This window comes from Doryrhamphus excisus, chromosome 6 (assembly GCF_030265055.1).
Source record: "Doryrhamphus excisus isolate RoL2022-K1 chromosome 6, RoL_Dexc_1.0, whole genome shotgun sequence".
Lineage (NCBI taxonomy): Eukaryota > Metazoa > Chordata > Actinopteri > Syngnathiformes > Syngnathidae > Doryrhamphus > Doryrhamphus excisus.
In genome coordinates this window covers 18971273-18993273 of record NC_080471.1, presented here as the reverse complement: position 1 = coordinate 18993273, position 22001 = coordinate 18971273, and the positions used below count along the sequence as shown (strand labels likewise).

At 39.2% G+C, this 22001-nt stretch overlaps 1 protein-coding gene across 2 annotated transcripts; it reads left to right on the top strand.

The window, feature by feature from the left end:
- Positions 1-5775: 5775 nt before the first annotated feature.
- On the top strand, positions 5776-21504 carry cry2 (cryptochrome circadian regulator 2). Of its 2 annotated transcripts, XM_058075748.1 has the most exons (12): positions 5776-6066; positions 7299-7407; positions 10286-10428; positions 11732-11916; positions 13805-13893; positions 14105-14245; positions 14848-14973; positions 16083-16268; positions 16387-16538; positions 16694-16896; positions 19427-19507; positions 19613-21504. In XM_058075748.1, exons 1-12 carry the CDS (start codon positions 5909-5911, stop codon positions 20176-20178), a joined length of 2139 nt encoding a protein of 712 aa, XP_057931731.1. In that variant the 5' UTR covers positions 5776-5908; the 3' UTR covers positions 20179-21504. The 2 variants fall into 2 exon arrangements, with proteins under 2 accessions (XP_057931731.1, XP_057931732.1); XM_058075749.1 differs by lacking the exon at positions 19427-19507.
- The last annotated feature ends 497 nt before the right edge of the window (positions 21505-22001 follow it).

Genomic DNA, 22001 nt, shown 5'->3' with positions numbered 1-22001 from the left:
GCTAGGACTATGGACACGCCCCTTGCACGCCCTTCATGGCTGATGATTGGTTAGTTTCATTTTAACATCATCATCGTCACCATCAGCTTCATGGCAGGAGCAGAGCGGAGAGAGGACATACTGGAGGCAGAGAATGAGGGTGGACAGCTAGAAGAAGGCAGGCAAGGCAGGGAGGAGGAAAGATAAGTCATCACCAACCAATCATCACGAGGTATGACGTCATCAGCTCCTCCTTATGCTGCATCCTGTAGGAGAAAGCATAGTTGACCAATTCAACAAATCGTAATGCCTTTTAGAAACAAAGACAAAAAAATGTTCCTTCACAAAAAAAGATGCTACTAGAATGAGGATGTTTCTCAGCATCACTGCCAAACTACAAAGATGTCCGTGCAGATGTTTATAGAAAACTAATCCCAGGCTTCACCTGCCCTCTAAATGATCACGACTACCCCTCTGACCCCCACCTAACTGTCACACAATTACAATCTAATACTACCCTAACAGCAGGGGTGTCCTTTATTTTTTCAATGAGGACCACATATCCAAAATTAAATTTTTAACTACATTAAAAAACCATAGCATTTCAGTATGTGGAATCAAACTATGGAATGGATTGAGTAAGACCCTCAAACAATGCACAATGATGAGCCAATTCAAGAAATAATACAAGCAGTTGATGTTTGCTAAATACAAGGATGAAGAGTCTTGAACCAGTCATGATGTGCTATATATATCACTATATTGACACTTACTATGGTACCCATTATGGCATTGGATGGTCATATCACCTCCTACTTTGGTACGTGACAAAAATAATTAAAAAAACTTAAACTATATTAGAAAAGCAGGAAGTGAACAAATATAACAGTTACTGATTGTAAAAGTACCAGATGGAGGGGTAGGATTTAATAAGCTTTGCTTCTTCCTACTCCTTTTGGACATGTGGAACTGTGAACTGATTATGTGATGCATTTTGTACATTTTGTAAAGATGCTAAACCCAATCTAATGCAGGTTAAAAAAATGTTACTGTAAGTTATTGGAACAAAACATCCACATCTTAACTTTTAATACATGGCAAAGCAAATTGTTGTAATACAGCCCCCATTTTGGATGAAAATTTTGTTCCATTTTTCACTCACTGTCCCGGTTATCATACAACATTGTTTCCCTTGTATGGAATCATCTCACAAAATCATTCATTCATTCATTTTCGACCGCTTTTCCTCACGAGGGTCGCGGGGGTTGCTGGAGTCAATCCCAGCTGTCTTTGGGCGAGAGGCGGGGTACACCCTGGACTGGTTGCCAGCCAATCACAGGGCACATATAGACAAACAACCATTCACACTCACATTCATACCTATGGACAATTTGGAGTCGCCAATTAACCTAGCATGTTTTTGGAATGTGGGAGGAAACCGGAGTACCCGGAGAAAACCCACGCATGCACGGGGAGAACATGCAAACTCCACACAGAGATGGCCGAGGGTGGAATTGAACCCTGGTCTCCTAGCTGTGAGGTATGTGTGCTAACCACTCGTACACCATGCTGCCCGCATGCACAACATGTAAACTGGAAATGTACCACCACTTGAAGTCATAAAAATTCATTCAGACTGATGCCACTTTTTTCTGTCTCACGATACTGACCCTGCATTTACTTGGTACCGGATCGATACCAAATCTAGCGGTATTGCACACCAGTATCGCCATGTTCTGTGTGCCACAGGAGCAGACCGTGCACAGACAGCAAACAGTGACACCACAAAGAAAGTCATCCATTTGGTAATATTGTTTTGCTTACAGCTATCTTAACATACAAGTCACTTCAAGCATGGTCAAAATAAAAACCTGAACAAGAAGGTTGACAAACTCATATGGGGTATTGGACCAATGTTTAATATTTGACAAACCTATTGTACATAAATGTGGTTTATTAAAGACCACCTGTTTGAGACACCCTTGTTGCATTACACAAGAGAACGTGTTATGCGCCACCAGATGGCGATGCAAGCTGTTATGAATGCTGAATGCTGAGGTTGTTTCTGACATCATCTCTACCAGACTTTCAACTGAGGATGTACGGCAAGTCCATTTGGACAAGTGAATTGCTGCACCTCCAATGAAAGATTTTAAATTTGCAGGACTTGCATGTAGCAAGTCAACTATCAAACCTGACTGGACAAATAAATCACAGCAAGTCACATTAACCTTTGCACTTTCTTCCTGCAAATTGTACCTTATTTGCACATTTGGAAGGACTTGCACCATTTAAGTTTGTAGAGACTACAGATTGTACAACTACACACTCATTTCGAAAATCCCTATATATATATATATAGTTATATGCTAGGACTACATTAAAAAGCCATAGCATTTCAGTATGTGGAATCAAACTATGGAATGGATTGAGTAAGACCCTCAAACAATGCACAACGATGAGCCAATACAAGCAGTTGATGTTTGCCAAATAAAAGGATGAAGAGTCTTGAACCAGTCATGATGTGCTATATATATATATATCACAATATTGACCTTACTATGGTACCCATTATGTCATTGTATTGTCATATCACCTCATACTTTGGTATGTGAAAAAAAAACACCTTAAATTATATTAGGAAAGCAGGAAGTGAACAAATGTAACAGTTACTGATTGTAAAAGTACCAGATGGAAGGGGTAGGATTTAATAAGCTTTGTTTCTTCCTACTCCCTTTGGACATGTGGCACTGTGAACTGATTATGTGATGCATGTTCAAATTAAAAAAAAAAAAAACATTACCATATATACACATTTTTTTCAATATATATATATATATATATATATATATATATATATATATATATATATATATATATATATATATATATATATATATATATATATATATATATATATATATATATATCATACTGCAGTTCCTGTTGCCAGACAATACAAGCATAGGTCATCCAACTCAAGGCTACCACACCACTCAGTTCACCCTTTCAACTCCAGGTTGTCACGACAGAATGTTTACATGGAATTTTTAATAACGGAAAACTTCAAATTTCAATTTTTATTTTTTATTAGGGTGTAATGTACTGGTATTCCAAGAAAAACCTCAACAGAAGCTGCAGTCAGTCCTCTGAACACCAGACCTGCAAAACAAAAATGAACTTTGAGAGTCAGTACCATGTATTCGAGGTGAAGGACGTTTGTCCTACCTGCAGAATCTCAGAAGCCACCGGGATTCTTCCTATTAAATTTGCGTCCACGCTTTGGTACTGCCCAAAAGGGAAGAGTGGGTTCCCCGGGGATGTAATGAGTTTGTGCAAACACAACTCGTCCTCGCTGGTATCTTGAGCGAGAGTCAAAGGAATAGACCGGCGTCATATCCGAGACGTCACTGAAGACTGGATTTGAGCCCTCATCATTGGAACCGTAGCTGGTGACATGCCATTGTTCCTCCATAGAAGGGTGCACAAAGCCATCTGAACCATCACCGTCACCGGGTGGATGTGCGTGAAACCCCTTTGAGTCAGAGAAGCCATCAGAGCCCCAGTATTGCATATCCCCCACGCCAGCATTGCCACTTAGAAAATGATTTTCCTGATTTTCCATGTTGTGACTCTCATAACTGCCAGGGTCGTCAACGGCAAAACTTTGATGAGGATAAAACTGAGGTGGTTCAGAAAAGCCTTTATACCAATATCCCGGAGGAGCCTGGTGGGCTACTGGAGCAGCGGCACAAGAGTCATAATCTGGAACAGAGTTGCATTTAATACAAGGCAGCGACAGCCATGACATTTGAATATTTATGGCATACCCTTTTGTAAAAGATTACAGAATAGGCTTCCAATCAGCAAACATGGAATCCACATCCTGTAAAACAAAAAGCTGCATTAGTTTGATGTCAATTTGATATTCACATTATGGCAGCAAAGTCACTCACATGTTTGTTCAGGGGACGTTCTCGGGATATGCCTGTAAAAAAAGGAACACCATAAAAATCTGAACAAAAAGCAGCCCCAGTGTGACTTACACTCTATCCATTCCATGTGCCCATTTGCTTGTTCCGTCATTTCTATACTGCTGTATTATCACATACTACAGTATTAATTGGCCCTGTACCCTAGAAACCATGAATGATACGGGAAAAGGCCGAAATGATACTGTGTCAAATCCCAGAGCAGTGATACTGATAAAATATAGAGTTTAACCATGTCCAGTATCAGCCCCCGTAGCTGTCCACTCAGAGCGCGCTGCTCTGGTATCGTGCCCGTGAAACAACCAATCAGAGAACAGCGCACGAGCGTGAACACACACTATAAATATTCCTAGTGCTTCTCCAGTCACCAAAAAACCCAAACTTGATTAATGGAACTTTAATTGTCAGACATTGATAAGATAAGACTTGATAAAATATTGTTGAAATATTTTTGCAATTATTGTGTTTACACCGTTTAGATATAATACATGTAATAAACTGAAAATTTTCTGGAAACAAAACGGTCTTTTGATTAAATAGTACGTGATAATAAGCTCATGATTAAACATGTGATAATATCATGCCGCCAGTACCAGTATCTGATACTGGTACGGGGGGCATGATACTGGTCCTGATACCAGACAAACCATGTGATAACTTATAATTACGGCAATTTGCCCAATTAGTTCTATTGTGGAAGATGGTGGCAATCACATTAAACATCTTTATTATGCACACAAATGTACAGTAGTCAAGTGATCTTGACTTCTGGATCATTTTGAGTCCATTTCTTTTATGGAAAAATAAGGCATCAGGCCACCTCTGTACTGAACAGGACTATGGCTCACGGTGTTCACACTAGCAGAATGTGCCAGACTTCATGTATCAAGTAGTCCAAACAAAGTACTGACTTTTAGTCACAGTACTGAATAACTTCAATACAATTTTTCCTCTCACATTTGATTGACACAATAGTACAAATCAGAAAGTACTGTAATACAATATACTGTAGCAGGAAGGGAAAATCACACATGGTATGCATGTTCTAGCAAGAGTACACCATTAAAAAAACACAGCTATGTTTACCTGCTGGGAGACCACCAAGAAAATTCCACGGCAGCCTGTCTGCAATACTTTGGCAGACCCACGCAGCTTCTTTTAAAGGACTTTCATGCCTGTTAATTGGTTGTTAACTGAAAACAGCTGGTCGCAATCAACATGGAAGGTCCTCCATGATGGTAGTTCTTCTGTTCGCTCTCTGGTCAGTCAGGTTTCTGCTGTGTTTTTACCAAGTACACACCGGATTGAAAACAGATTGAAAACAGCCAAAAAATGGCAAGAATTTACATTTTGTACTGTGACATATTAAGAAGGTTCTAAGTTGATAGGGGTGCCCAATTTCATAGAGAATACAAAAAAGTGAAGTATAGGGAGCCCACTTTAGTATAGTATATTTTAAACAAAGGGTAAATAAAAAAATGGCCACCATTGACTGGACTTCGGATATACTTGACTTCTACTCTACACTACTCTAGGACCATCAGTTTCACCAAATGTAAAAGCTGGAACATTAAAAATGTCATATGTTAAAAATAGACGGTCACAAGTATGTGTAATTTACGTTCAGTGCACTGTAGTTTATTGAAAATATCCGACATTTTAAAGCATGACAATGCTTTTTCAACAGTTCGCCCATGTATTCTGACAAACCAATCAATTTTTCACATTTTTGTTGATGATTTACAGCCAGCCAATCAGCGAGGTCGGGAAAGACCTTCCCACCTCCTACGCTGTCCTGGCCCCGCCTCCTTCAGTGTCGCTTCTATTTTGACAGCTACTAAACTGCAAAGCAGTACTTTCGCCACGTATTTCCTTTTTTGGTGTCATTTCGACTGACCGCTCTGGATTTTACGCTTATGATGAAGTGAAAAGCAATTATGGTGGTTAATTCAGTGTACTGGTTTCGGAAATGTCTTCGTTTACACGATAATCCGGCGTTGCAAGAGGCCCTCAATGGAGCGAATACAGTGCGTTGTGTTTATATCCTGGACCCGTGGTTCGCTGGCGCCGCCAACGTGGGAATCAACCGATGGAGGTTTGTTACGCTGAAGTTTTTTTGTTGTTTTACATTTGTTGATTGAAATACCAATATCCCCATAATGTATAAACCCTGAATTAGAATGATTCATTGCGTTCTTGATATGAGACAACTAGAGTTTAGGACTTGGGCCTCCTTCTAACGTCAGTTAGCTAACGCTAGCTTAGTCAGTACTTCTCAAAGTAATTTAACGTTGTCTGTATTAATCGACTATTCATTAGTGCTTCGAATATATTTATTAATTAAATCCACACTTTCCACTCAATGACCTGAATTACGTAATAAACCCCCAAAATTAATTATCGTTAAACGTGTCTTAAGTTACATACCGGACTAAGCCTTTTATAAATGCGAGTATTTGTTTACATGCTAGTTGGTGCTAGTTCTGTTTTAAAGCAATACTACCGATTTCGGCAGGGTTTTTTTGTAACTGTATTGTATTGGACTGGGTCCTGCTGAATAGGTTATACAACTCACAACAGAGAAGAAGGGGAGAGTGTTGGAATTGAGTGTACCTTTACTGCTGACTAGCTAATAATATACTATCATCACATGTTATTAATGATGAACCACTAGGCGTTGGTGCACCGTAATTGTTCATTGTACTGCACTGTAAACACATAAAACGATGGTTTCATTATTTTGGGAAGGCGTCGTCAGTGATGCTTTCAAATATTAGTTGTAAGTGTGTTATTATACTATATGTATATGTATATATATATGACACAAGCACAGTGTAATTATTGGCGCATTTGCTTTTATGTGCAGCCATTGGCAAACATGTATTGCAGCTCCTTTTGAATATTATCAAAATGTTATCTAACTATAGAACTGCATTTGTTATGTAAATGTCTGCACGGGCACTTTTTGTGATCACAATAAATAAAAGAGCAGTACAGGCAATTCTCACTCAGGAAATGCTCCAAAGATGTAGTATAAGCAAAACAAAAACCTAGCAATTCACTCTGTTTACTGTTGACAATTCACCGCTTGATGAAGCAAGCACATTATATTACCGTAGTATCAAGCAGAGGTGGTGAAACGCACAGATGTCAGGTATTTTGTGTTTAAAATTGCATGTAAAAAGTAATGATTTCATTTTTAAAAACCTGGCAAGTGTAAAGAGGCATGCACAATACAATGTAGTTAAAGCAATAATCTGTCATCACTCTTTTTAATTTGTCTCTAAAGCACAGTTCTTGTGTAATGGTTCACTTATATGCCTGCAGGTTTCTGCTGGAGGCGCTGGAGGACTTGGACTGCAGTCTGAAGATGCTCAACTCCAGATTGTTTGTAGTCAGAGGGCAGCCTGCAGAGGTTTTCCCAAGGCTGTTTAAGGTCAGTACCATTAGAACTCACTGTTTGAACACGTAGCTTGCAGCATGGGACGTTGCTGAATGTTCGCATTACTTGCTGACAGTCTTGAAATGTATAAACAAACTTCTTTCTTAACGATTTAACTCCACAAATGTCAAGACCAGATGCATTTTGTTTGTTATTTCTTAGTTATCGGTGCATAAACTATGAGTAGAATTTCCATAACAGAACTAAAAATAGCACAACCCCTCACTGCTTTAATGATGATATTTTATGTTGCACCAGGAATGAACGGGCTTTGAGCAAGACAGATGCCCGTCTCTTGTGTTTCTGAATAAAGGCTAGTCATCCTACTGCCTTGTCAGAGCAAACAATGCTGATTGTAGCAACTGACTTATCATGTTGTGGTCAAAATAAACAAATATTGCATGGCGCAAAATTTTGGGCTTAAGTTGAACCATAGAGAATACAAAATCGTTTGAATGAAATGTACACATACTAATGTGATATTATAAGAAAACGATGCATTTAAGTTTTACATTTAAAAAAAGGTCTGAAGAGAGGAGCTAAAACTTTAATGTAGCAGCAATATTAATTATTTTGACACCTATTTTCTACTATTACCATCATTATCTTCATTCCAAGGCAGCAGGAAGGGGTGTGTGAGTAATTCCAATGTCAAAAGATGGACCTACTTTTCAGTAGCTTTAGATTCCGCAGCTGCAGTAGTTGCCATAATCTATTTTCACACTGTCCTCCTCCTCCATTCATTTTTTTTAGTATTTATTGTTATATAGGTGAAGGTTTTAGGTTCATAGTAAATATAAATGTGAATAGCCAAAGTATTTCTTTTAAATATTTCTTTGTTGTAAGAAGCATGACTTAACCAGTAAACAATTGCAGACAATCTTTTCGAGGCCCCCCTGCAACTCAGATGTTCATTTGAATCATGAGAAAAGAGACCTCAGCACAGCAGCTGTTTGCAGGACAGGACAATTATTCATTCATTCATTCATTTTCTACCGCTTTTCCTCTCGAGGGTCGCGGGGGGTGCTGGAGCCTATCCCAGCTGTCTTTGGGCGTAAGGCGGGGTACACCCTAGACTGGTTGCCAGCCAATCACAGGGCACACATAGACAAACAACCATTCACACTCACATTCATACCTATGGACAATTTGGAGTCGCTAATTAACCTAGCATGTTTTTGGAATGAGGGAGGAAACCGGAGTACCCGGAGAAAACCCACGCATGCACGGGGAGAACATGCAAACTCCACACAGAGATGCCCGAGGGTGGGATTGAACCCCTAGACCACCGTGCCGCCCACAGGACAATTAAATATTCCAAATTCTCTTCTGTTCTGCATTAGATGATGTAAAAGTATTGCAACGTAAACACACATATAGAGATTTAGAAAATATTCTATATAATCTCCTGTCTAGCAGATGAAAGAGAGCTGGTAGCAAGAATGGGAAAGAATTAGCGCTGCAGGCAGTGAATGAACTTTTCACCGTCTCCCGGCTACCTGCCCCATGAGGTCCTGTCTGTGAGCGTGTGCTTTTTTCTATACATGCATTGCGTTATTTTTGTTTTTTTTCTCAAGTGAAAACTCATTTTTTATTTTGAACAAATGAAATTCAGCCTTTATTGAATTTGACAGACCAGGTTTCTTAACATGCCAGAAGGTACGTGCTATCCTTTGTGAACCATTGTTTTTCTTTGGTGGAATCATTAGACAACTTATGGCCCAGATTTTAAGCATAGTGTGTATGGGTCTACTTTTGGCAATGTGGAGACGGATCCCCATAATTTGCACTGATTTACAATTTGAACTGTTGATGACTTTAAAGGAGGCGGGTTGACACTTGCAAATTAAATGTTATTGCTTTTCATACTGTATACTCGCATTATGTCATAGATTATCATTATATTAATGAAAATATGGTCTCAAAATAATGTTGACAATATAATATACATGTATTATCATTACATTAATGGAAAAATGTTCTCAAAATGATGTTGGCAATAATTTGTAGGACAATTATTGTGCAGCAAAATTTGTTATTATACCTAAAATGAAATTAATACCCAGGTCACTAACACTGTGCACAGGACACATGAAGGCTATAGTCATAAAACAATAAAGACAGTAACATTTTCATACAGAGAAGGTAATGATGGTAATTCTCTTCTATGTAAATATACAATTCTCAAATCCATCCATCCATTTTCTATGCCACTTATTCTCACTAGGGTTGTAGGGGTTTGCTGGAGCCTATCCCAGCTGACTTCGGACACCTTTTCATTTACTTTTAAGCAGTCCCTCACTTAAAAATATGTTCAGTGTGGGAAATAGGACATGCCTTTTTCGCCTGCGTGTACACACACATACGGGCGCGCATTATGTAATGTATCTCAAAACCACCAGTCCATACGATGGATTGTCCCTTCCCGGACAGACCGAACGCCTCATTCCTAGTGCATACTGTACGTAACCACGAAACGGTGAAACTTGGAACATTATGAACCAAAGCCTCCATGTCATAATTAATAATATATAACATGATAGATTTTTTTTAACAATAGAAATGATATTCTTACTTAGCATTCTTCCTTCATATAACATAATAATAATAATTGTAACAATAATGTTTATACTGTTTCTTAAATTGGTACATAATAGTTCATTTCAGTTTCAGCTTCTTCCCAAACCGATCCATAATTTTACTCCACTGATATGCTAAATATGTTTTAGTGTTGTGGGGCCATACTGATACTGTTTTAAATAAATGTTACCCTGAGGTTGCATTTCTCCTGCTGGCAGAAAATACCAAGCAAAGTGTGTTACCTATTCTTGTTAAGAAATTGAATTAAAATATATATCTTGTCTTGCTCTAGGAATGGAAAATGACAAGGTTGGCGTTTGAGTACGACCCAGAGCCATATGGGAAGGAGAGGGACAACGCCATTATCAAAATGGCCCAAGAGTTTGGCGTGGAGACTGTTGTCAGAAACTCTCATACTCTCTATAACCTGGACAGGTACAGTTTACAGTTGCACTCTTGCTCTTTTGTCACATCATATCCGAGACCAAGAACACAATTGAGGTGTTGGCTTTGTTACTCACACAATATTGTGATGATACAATGCTTAAACACCCAAAAAAAATGCATGTCATGGTGCTGTTAGGTCAACTTGCTCTTCAAATGCTGAGACTAGATTACAGAGAGAGAGTGCAGCATTATAAAATGATGTTTTTTTTCTCATGTGTGGTCTGTGGCATGGAGGGAACTCAGTTCAGCTCCGCATTGCATAATGATTTGGAATATACTACTGTACTAGATGAGGCAGAAGGAAGCTTATCTTTTGTGTGTGTGCGTACTGAGTTGGAGGATTTTACTGTGGCGCTTTTGTGGACATGTGCTTACTGTGTTCGTTCAGAGCGCTCACGGTCAAGTAACCAATAGGAAGCCTTGTCTGCCTGGATCAGCGCTGGATCCAACCTTGGATCCAGTGCTGGCAGTTATACACACAGGTTGTATAAGATAGAAACTAAAAATACAGAGCTTCGCTCTCAGCCCTAGTGGCAAGACAGAAATAAGCCAGGCATAGTGAAATGCAAATGACACCTTACATAAACCACACTTTGGACATTTTTAGAATACATTTACCAATTTTGATGCATCAGATTGATAAAACTGGGGAATTCTTTATAGTCATGCAGACTGGAGGACAATAATTGGAAATATTTTTGAATTCAAAAATGTGAAATAGTTCAAAGAAAATATAAAATTAATAAGTATTATAAATTAGGATCGGTAACCAGCTGTAGGGATGAACCTCATCTATTTTTGAAGCAGACAACATGCTTTGGGTTTTTTGCATTCTGAATAGTTTGAGGTGATTTTGCCTTGTTTTTGTACACTTCACAGTAGGAGTGTGAAGTGTCACATGTCGGTTAGATATATTGCAATCTTCTAATTTATTTTTTTCTACGTTCTAATTGCTACACCTCCAGTCACTGAGACAAAGAGAGAACAAACTCTCCAAGGTGCTGAAACCAATGCACAGAGTGAACTTTTTTCCTGTCTGTTTGGAGTCAGGAGGCGAGGCAAGAGACAGATATGCACATGGCAATGTATTGCCAGAAAATGTATCCTGTTCATTTTCATTTATTGTTTAATTAGTTAATTAATTGTGCTCATGAGACTTTTTTTTTTCTGAACGAGAAATCATGTCACAATCTCTCGAGGTCTTGTGACACCCATGTCTCACAGTATGAAGTTTTGCCTGTTAACATGACATAAAAACCAATCACAATATCTTTTTTTTGTTTCCTTGCAGGATAATAGAGATGAACAACAACAGTCCTCCGCTGACCTTTAAGCGTTTTCAGACTATTGTGAGCAGACTGGAGTTGCCCAGGCGACCACTGCCTCCCATCACGCAACAACAGATGGACAAATGTCATACTAAAATAGCTGACAACCATGATCAGCTATACAGTATACCTTCTCTCGAAGAATTAGGTACATAACAGACTTACTTACATACTTACGTACTTACTTACTTACTACTTTAGTTGAAAAATTTAAATAAATTCAAAATTCTGAACTGGAATGAAAGAAGAAATGGAGTGATACAAAAACATGTTTGATTAAGCAATTTATTGCAAACAACCATTAAACTGAAATAGCCTGTTCATCAGCTAATCAATACATTAAGACCATAGGTTAAAAAAAAACAAAAAGCCTCACATAGGGCTCAGTAATGAGTAGCTGCGCCATTCTGGTTAACCACCTCAAAAATGGGTTTGGGCCCTTGCCATCCATCCCCAAAGGTTCTCAATTGGATTTAGATCAGGGGAACACACAGGATGGTCCAAAAGAGAGATGTTATTCCTCTGGAAGAAGTCCTTTGGTAGGATTCGGAACTGCAATATTGTCCTGTTGAAAACCCCCCCAAAAACCTTACCTTCAGTCATAAGGAATGCCCCTTGCAACATCTCCACGTAGCCGTGTACCATTTGATGCCCCTTTGCAACCTGAAGTTCCATTGTTCCAATAAAGGAAAAAAAAACAAATCATGATCACCTTGCCGTAGGGGAAAATCTCAGATCAAGTCAAGTTTATTTATATAGCCTTTAATCACAAAAGAGCCTCAAAGGACTTTACAAGCTTGCAACAATAGACGACATCCCATGATCTGAACAAGGAAAAACTCAAAACCCATTTGGAAGAAAAAAAGAAACCTTGAGAAGGTTCCGCCAAAAGGGGGAATCCCTCTTCCAGGATGACCAGGCTGCAACGGATGCTGAGTTGGGCAACATATTACTCAAAATAAGTCCACTGTGTATACAAAGTAAATACAAATAGCATAATAATCCAGTTCATAGATGTGGTGACATCAGGAGAGTTGGTCAGCTGCCTGACCACCCCAGATCTGTCAGGGCGAGTTCCAAACAGCAGCAACCTGTGCTGACCCCCTCGGGAGAGACGGAGAAGGAGCGGCACTCAAAGAGGCCAGGAATACTATTAACTAAATGCTAAATCAGATGGAATCTCCTTGTCTTTGGAAGCTATCAGGACCATCAAGGGTTTTTTGTCCTATGAAAGAGTAAAACTTTCTTCAATCTTTTCCCTTGTTTGATGCCCTCATGCAAATTTAGCAAATTTGTTGCATTGAAGGAGATGAGGCCTTTGCAGCTGTTTTTTGTTTTTAAACCCCTTGAGATGCCTTTTGATGGTTATTGAACTGCACGTGGCACCCATAACAAGATTCATTTGGACTGAGAATGGGTCCCATGTCTCAAGAGACAGCTTTGGGCTGGTGACATTTTTGGGGGTTTGATTCCAGAATCCTCAGCGTCTTAGATGACATTTAATCTATTTAATGTAATTTAACATTTTATTTAAATATCTGTCTTAGTGTGACCAGTAGCAATGGCACACTGCGAGAGGACTTTCTTAAAGCAGCTCAACAATCCGACAGGTTCAAAAAGAAAGCTTTTTTGCCTTTGGCATCAAGAGGTCATGACAGTGTGAATACCTGCGAGAACATTACATTGAATTCACATTTTTGTGAAGTGGAGGCCTTTAATAGCTGTGTTCTTAAACACTTTAGTGGTTGTTTGCAATAAATTGCTTACTAATTTTTTTGTCTTACTCCTATTTCTTCTTTTTGCATTTTGATGCTCTAATAAGAACGTCCTTAAGATCCAACAGTACAAAATGCAAATTATTGCAATTTTTCACCTGAAAACTGAAACATTTTGACCAGGAGTGTGTGTCTTTTAAAACTCAATATACCACCCAACCCCAGTTTTAAGTCATCCTGTAGGATGTTTGCATAAGTCATGTTAAATTTAGATCCAAATATGCACTGTGTTGGAACTGATGTGTACAACTATATGTCCAGGTTTCAGGACCGAGGGTTTGCCTCAAGCTGTGTGGCGTGGAGGAGAGTCGGAGGCATTGGACCGACTAAACAAACACCTGGATAAAAAGGTAGCTTAGATACAGTCAATTACAATCATATTGTTGCAATATATTATCAGGATGACAATTAGACTAAATTTCCTTGATCAACTATATTGAAAGTTTTCTTAAATTTATAATTAATTGATGGCCTCTTTAAGTTGCAGCCAATTAGTCCACTCGATATTGCCTCAATTGCTGCCAGACATGTGTATGTGTGTGTGTGTTATTGTTTTTGTAGGTATGGGTGGCTAATCTTGAGCACCCTCGTGGCAACATGTGCTCTTTGTATGCCAGTCCAACCGGCCTGAGCCCATATTTGCGTTTCGGCTGCCTGTCCTGTAGAGTCCTCTACTACAACCTCAGGGAGCTCTACATGAAGGTACCACTGATATACACTCATACAACATTTTAAGACAGGGATTTACAAGCATTCACATTTTGTGGGTAGTGGATTGTATATAGAGCATCAAAATGAAGAAAGAACAACAAAACTGTATTTATGAGTATAAATGCAGATTTGTTAGGCCGTTTATCATCACAAACAACGCATTAATTTGTGACAAGTTATGTTGAGATGTTGCAGTGTTGTCCCATTGAGAGGCCTGACCATCGCTGCACAGTCCCAAAGATCTAACTCATACTATAAACATAGAAAACATATATTTACTATACTTTAGGGCTGGGTGATATGGACCCAAAGTCATATCCCGATATATTCAGGTTGACTACTGATATCTATCTATCCATCTATCCATCCAACTCTCGATCTCTCTTATTGTCTTTTGCACCTCTTTTTGCATTTTGATGCTCTCCTTACAGTCTGGTTCCATTTAGTCAGTGTAAAATATTAATTTCCTAAATACAAATTTGCCTCTGGGTTTAAGATTTTGTTAGGAACTGTACCTGGTGTGTGTTTTATTCTGCTTTGGGAAACATTCAGTTAACAATTGCTGTTGCTCATCTCTTGTGTTTCACTATTAGCTCCGGAAGCGTTGCAGTCCTCCTTTGTCCCTGTTTGGGCAACTCTTATGGAGGGAATTCTTCTACACTGCTGCCACTAATAATCCAAACTTTGACCGCATGGAAGGAAACCCCATTTGTGTTCAGGTGGGCATAGTGGATACTGTGTTTGACAGTGTGAATATGTGGATCAACAGTTTGAAATAATGAGTCAGAGGCCGGGGCAGGAGAGAAAAAAAAATCATCAAAATCGATCAGCAAATGACCTTAAAATAAACAGTTCAGGTAATGTGTTATATTGCACTAAAATCTTACTACTCTTCAACACCCAATGTGATTTTTATTTTCATGGCCATTTTGTAAAACTCTTTGATGGGGCCCGGACCTTATTCTACGCTGTAGTTGCTGTAGGGGAGAGGCGGAGAACTGCTGTGGGCTTATTAATAGCCCCCTGCGTCCTGTGGGTGGTACTCCCGGAGTACGAGATTTGTGGTGCGCTAGTAAGTGCCATTTGGTCCTTGTACAACCAGAGCATGAACTCGGTTTGCATTACCAGCAGTAATTGGAGCCTGTTTCTGGTGTTGGCGTACGCCAAGGCTGCCCTTTGTCACCGATTCTGTTTGTAATTTTCATGGACAGAATTTCTAGGCAAAGACTGCGATCCCGTGATGTGCACATCTTGCACCCACATATACCAGAGCCCCCCTCTGAAGGCACTGTAGTGGTCAGTGGTGCAGGTCTCCTGAGCTCTGTGTTTGTTGATGGTAATTAACAAACCGTTAATATCGTTTATTTCATGGTGTGAAACTGGACAACACCTCGAGGCTCGTATTACACACTCGGGTCACAGAGCTCATGAACTGACTGCACTATATAATACATTGCAATAAAATACAAAAACATTAAACATGTACCTGGTGTGAGACTATGGTTACTGGTCAACACTGTGAGGCTCATATTACACACTACAATGACAATGAGCTACATTGGAATCGCAGCTCGGGTTGCCAACTGTGGAAAAATATAATCTTCCCGTATGTTAAAAATAAAAGAATAAAACATGTTCCACAAGGGACACATTTTGTTCCTTATTTCTGTAAGAATTACAAACAGTCTGTCGCTGCAGCTATGGAATATTTTTGATAATCGAGCATTGCAGTAAAGATTTTTTTCCATCGGAAAAATTGGCAAATTGCTTAAAAAAGTTAAGCAGGACAAGGGTTAAAAATTATAACAATAAATACATTTGTCGTTAGATTCCATGGGACCAGAATCCAGAAGCACTCGCCAAATGGGCTGAGGGCCGGACCGGTTTCCCCTGGATCGATGCCATAATGACACAGCTCAGACAGGAGGGCTGGATCCACCACTTGGCTCGGCACGCTGTGGCTTGCTTCCTCACCAGGGGGGACCTGTGGATCAGCTGGGAAAGTGGCATGAAGGTAGGACAAAAAATATAATGAAATACATGTCTACCAGTTACTGTAAAATGAATTCACTGTGGTATACGAGATAGTCCACATGGAGAGACTCTTACAGCATGGGCTTCTGTTCCTTTAGGTGTTTGAGGAGCTGCTGTTGGATGCAGACTGGAGTGTAAATGCTGGCAGCTGGATGTGGCTGTCATGTAGTGCCTTCTTCCAGCAGTTCTTCCACTGCTACTGTCCTGTTGGCTTCGGAAAAAGAACTGACCCTACTGGAGACTATATTAGGTAGGGGAATGGATTGGTGGTCACGTTCTATGAATGTTGATTATTTTTTCCATATTTAATTACTGAATGTATTTTGGATGCTTCTTTCACAATAAAGGCTATATGTGCTTTAAAAATGACAAGAACAACATTTAATTTCAACAATCATCCTGCAGGCGTTATATACCCATCTTGAAGGACTATCCAAACCGGTACATCTATGAGCCGTGGAACGCCCCTGAGTCAGTCCAGAAGGCGGCAAACTGTGTGGTGGGAGTGGATTATCCGAAACCAATTATCAACCATGCCGAGAGCAGCAGACTCAACATTGAGAGGATGAAACAAGTTTACCAGCAACTCTCACATTACAGAGGACTCAGTAAGTCAGCTAACAACACACACACTGCTATCTTTAACACACATACTCTAATTTAGACCATTCCTAAATGGATAAGTCTCCCCTTTTGAGTGCTCCTAGTTTCCGTATACTCTCTAACCACATTCATCCACACATTACACATACGCTTGCACAACTCTTGACATTGACATGCTTATTTAGTAGGGTTCACAAAAATAATAAAAAATAATGCAACACAGTTTTATCACCAAGATATTGTTTGGAAATACTTCTCTAACACACTCATTTAAATTGACTCGCATGACCTCAGTCCACCAAGCTGTCAACTTTGTTATTTTTGTATTAAAACAATACAATAGGTGTTTCTCTGAGATCTTTACAAACTGATATTTAAAGTGCTCATGACCAAAAACACACGTTAAAAAGATAGTTGGGATATTTTCACATGAAGTTGTATGACATTCCCATTATCAACAGTGACCATTATTCACAAATGGCGCAAAGATGTAACAACCTTCCCAGGACTGTCATACCTTCACATTGTCTCCTCCAAACATTCTTGTCGCTGTGGCCAAATTGCTTCTTTGTCATGACTGAACATGCGAGTTTTGACCAGAAGGCATCCTGTTTGACCAACATTCCAACCAATTTTCCTGTAATAAGCGGTGACACATGCAAGTAACTTGTACTTACCAATCTGCATTTGGTTACATGGCTCCAAAAGACTTCCTTAGCGGAAATCTATACATTTCCTTGGACCTTCCCATTCACAAGTTAATAGAGCTTGGCTTTTTTAAGTTACAAAAGACCTTCAGCGCCACATTTTATAAGATTTAGGTGCATATGTTTAAGCTTGTATGTTTACTTGTAACCTTTTATAAATTAATGCAAATTGTACATAAATTCAAACTTGTCCACCCAAATGTTTTTAAAAATCACAGTAGATGTACATGGTGTTGCATCCTCGCAAAAGAACCGTCCAAATACATTCAAAAGACATCCTTTGGATTTTCATAGGTTTTATAAATGCAACTCTTTAGTGTTTGTTCACGTTTTTCACAAGCTGAACTCAAAGATGTCAAATATTTTCTATTTACACAAAAGGCATATCTCTTCTCAAATATTGTTGCAGTATTTGTATTGTCTAAATCTGTGTTAGTGAGCATTCATCATTCATGATTCATAATCTATTCGCCTCACATGTGAGACTGCATGATTATTACACTTCAGTTGGCCACAATAAAAGGCCACCCTAGAATGTGCAGTTTAACTATATTGGGGGTGGTCCGGCTTGATCTGAAAACTGTGACCACCATTTGCCCCATGTAGCATGTACAAAGATTACCAGGTGAGGTGTTGGCCACGCAAGTATTGTGCTGGAGTTGCTGGGCAGCTTCCAGGAATTGTGTACAGAACCTTGTAACATGGGGTCGGTCGTGCATTAACATGCTGCAACATGAGATGATGCTTGTTGATGAATGACACAACAACGGGCCTCTCTGTACATTGAAAATGCCATCATTGCAGTAAAATGTGCATTTTAAAAGATAGCGAGCATGTTCGGGATGCTCTCCACTGGCGTATATGGTATTGGCAGATGGTGATCACACCAGTTACTGACTGGTTTTCGGCTGGACAACCTTGTCGGGCACACATGTAAAACACAAGTATGTATTCAATTATTTTCAATGTACAGTACTTGCACATTCACACGTTCTCCCCTTTGTGCGGAGGCATGTTTTTCAGATAACAGTGCGTTTTTAAAAACCTCTGCTTTAAAGTGGCCATTACATCGACAATGTTTGAAAAAAGCTATAAAAAATGAAAGTATTCACTTTCGTTATACTGCTGTCATCCGCTAGTAAACTAATTATAAAATACGAGTGAAATGACATTGTGATTATCAAACAACCATCCAGCGAACTACCGCCATCTTGGTTGTGACACATGCTAAAGACACTTTCCAGCAAGCAGCGGTGTAGTGCATCAGTAGAGACTTTTCGTGGCAAAAATAACAAGATTAACGTATTTTAGTATACTGAACACTTAAAGATCCATTTTCAGAAGTTTGCCGTCCCATGTAATGCCCTCTAGACCAGTGTTTTTCAACCTTTTTTGAGCCACGGCACATTTTTTACATTGGAAAAATCTAGCGGCACAGCACTGACCAAAAATGTTACATGTCGCCACAACCTCTCACATGCATCTAATGGAGGAACAAGGCAATCAGCTACGTGTTGCCAGACGGACCAATATTACATTATTACATTACATTGCTCTGCCAGTCTTTACGCCATAGACATTCAGCAATGACATACGTAATATTTGCCGAAAATTATTAATAAATGTTCATTAAAAAAAAAAAAACAACAAGATTTTGGATAATTCCTCACGGCACACCTGATGATTTCTCAGTGGTTGAAAAATCACTCCTCTTGACCACCATCTGGCATGTCATATCAGCCTTTGCAGAAAGCTTTGTTTACATGTGTTTTTGTTTTTAATTTTAAATAAAATATAGAAACCAGTAGTGAGTTTCTGTGTCTGTCAGGTCTGCTCGCATCAGTACCAACAATCCAAGAGGAGGCCGAGCCACCAATGACTGATGAGTCTCAGACCAGCAGTGGCCCCGGTGGGAGGAAACACTATTCATGCTCATTGACAAAAACTACAGTGTAATCCTTATTGGCTTCATTAAACAAAGTGTGTTTATTTTTTTTTGCTTTTGTATTTCTAGACTCACCACCCAGAGTCATTGATGATGATGCAGCTCGTGGCTCTACAGCTCCCGATTCATCCACTGTCTGCACACCTTCCAACACGGTCCCAGACCAACAACTGGAAGCAGATGGAATGACTTGCCAATCCCAGGCACAAGTTAATTCCTTAGATTCTCACACACATCCTTTTGCAGCCATAACATCAACATGTGCAGGCTACTCCGCTACGGTAGGGTCCCCTCCTTCACCAGGTTTGACACCAGCCCAGACCTCCCCCATGTCAAGGTCCAAAACAACCTCACCTTCCTCATCAAGTTCCACATTACCCCCGTCCCCAAGTCCGGCTCCAGTCCAAACTCACACCTCTTCTTTGGGGTCAAGAAGAAAAAGCTTTACTCGTAAAGTGCACCGTGGCCAGAGACAACGAGGGCGACAGAACTGTCCTCGAGGGCCCAGAGAAGGAGAAAAAAGAGCCGATGAGGGAGAAACCGAGATAGCAGGAGGGGATGAGAAGATGGAAGAAGGTCTTGAGATAGACGAGGAGAGAATGGAAGAAGAGATGTATGCAGGACATACTCAGTAATACACAGTACAAAAGTACCTTCATTGCTGGAGGAAAACGCATCAAAGCATGATATCACATTTTGGAGAAAATGTCCCATTCTATCCATTATTCTTTTTTTATATTAATACCTGATGTAATGCTGCTAACGGTGTTTTTCTTAGTGACTCGCTTGAGTGAGCAAAAGTTAGTGGTCGGCGTTGTATATTTTTCTGAGGAAATGTTCACCCTTGAAAATTTCTCATTTAGACACGCACCAGACACAAGGTACACATGCACAATCTAATAATATGTAATATAAGAGCCATAATGTGAATGTAAATGGTTACTTGGTTGCTCACCCGTAGAAGGTAGAATATGGAGAACCAAATGTCATTTTACTGTGGCAAAGAACTGGATGTTCATATTGAGAGTTGCTTATTTAGCCTCTCATGTAGAAAATAATATAATAATAATAATATCAATTATTTATACATGCATACAGCTCCCAGTATGCAACTTTCAATCATAAATCAATAGCCTGATTGTGCAGCTGTACCTAATAAAAGTGTCTGGTGGGTTTGTGTAGCTGAAAGCGGAAGCAGTAAAACATTTTATTTGCATTATCATGTCATACACCAAAACAAATTGGATGACTGGAAATTAATTTGGTAAATCATAATTCAGGGATGGACATGAACGCAAATACCCGGCATCACCTTGTTTAACAATACAGTACAACCTTTTGTGAAGCCCCTCCCTTCGCCCTCCTGCTTTTATGAACAGCTCCATAGAGAACCGGACACCACAGTATGACCTGAATTATCAGTGCAGTACTGTTTAGTACATTAACAGCTGACAATTTTCATTAACTGACAATGTATATCTGTATTTTGACATGTTCTGTAATAATATTTGATACCGAAACCCAGATTGGCAAAAAGGTTTTTGTCTACATTGCAATCAGGCCAAAACTCAAAATTCAAATCTAAATCCAGTAAGCTCAACATTACACCGTACATCCGTCGGTGTTCAGTACACTTTGTTTGGTGGAACACATTTACAGTGGGGAAAAAGTATTTGATCTCCTGCTGATTTTCTAAGTTTAAACCCTTACAAAGACAAGGATTGTGTCCTCAAAAACTGGTTATGTTAAACCTATAAAATCAGCAGGGGATGAAATAATTATTCCCCCACTGTATATGCAATATAGATATAATAGATGAAGTTGGGTCCAGTTGAAATATTTACCACACTTTTCTCTGGTGTTTGAAAAATCCTGTGCTCAATTGAATGTAGAGAAAAGGGTGTGTTCACCCCCCATATACTGTATTTATCAGAATTTGTACATAAAAGAGTTTAAACCACTCCCTTTTACAAGTCTTATTTGAAAACCCCATTTTGTTTTGTAAACACATTGAGTTATTTATAGCTTGTCAGTTTGTATGAACAGTCATTTCTCAGTGTGCGTGTTATTCCTTGAACAAGGGTCAGACTAAGTGACTAAAAAGCTCTATACTGCAATTACAGTACATATATCAATTAAAGACAGATACTATAAAATGACTTGTAATGTAGTAATTTTTAATAATTTAATATTTTTTGTCAGGTCAAAGCAGCAATTATTTTGTGCACACAATTGCTCAATAAATACCAACTTAAAAATATATATATTTGTGGGGCGGCCGTCTGTCTCGACTAGTTGGGTTGCAATATAAAAAATAAATCCAAAAATAGAGTACGTATCAAAGAGATACTATTCACACCATCTGTATTGTATGAGGTTCCATGGCAGTGGCTTTCTACGTAAATCAATGTAAGACAAATGCCGCATAAAAATAACGATAAAACGATTGTTTTTATTT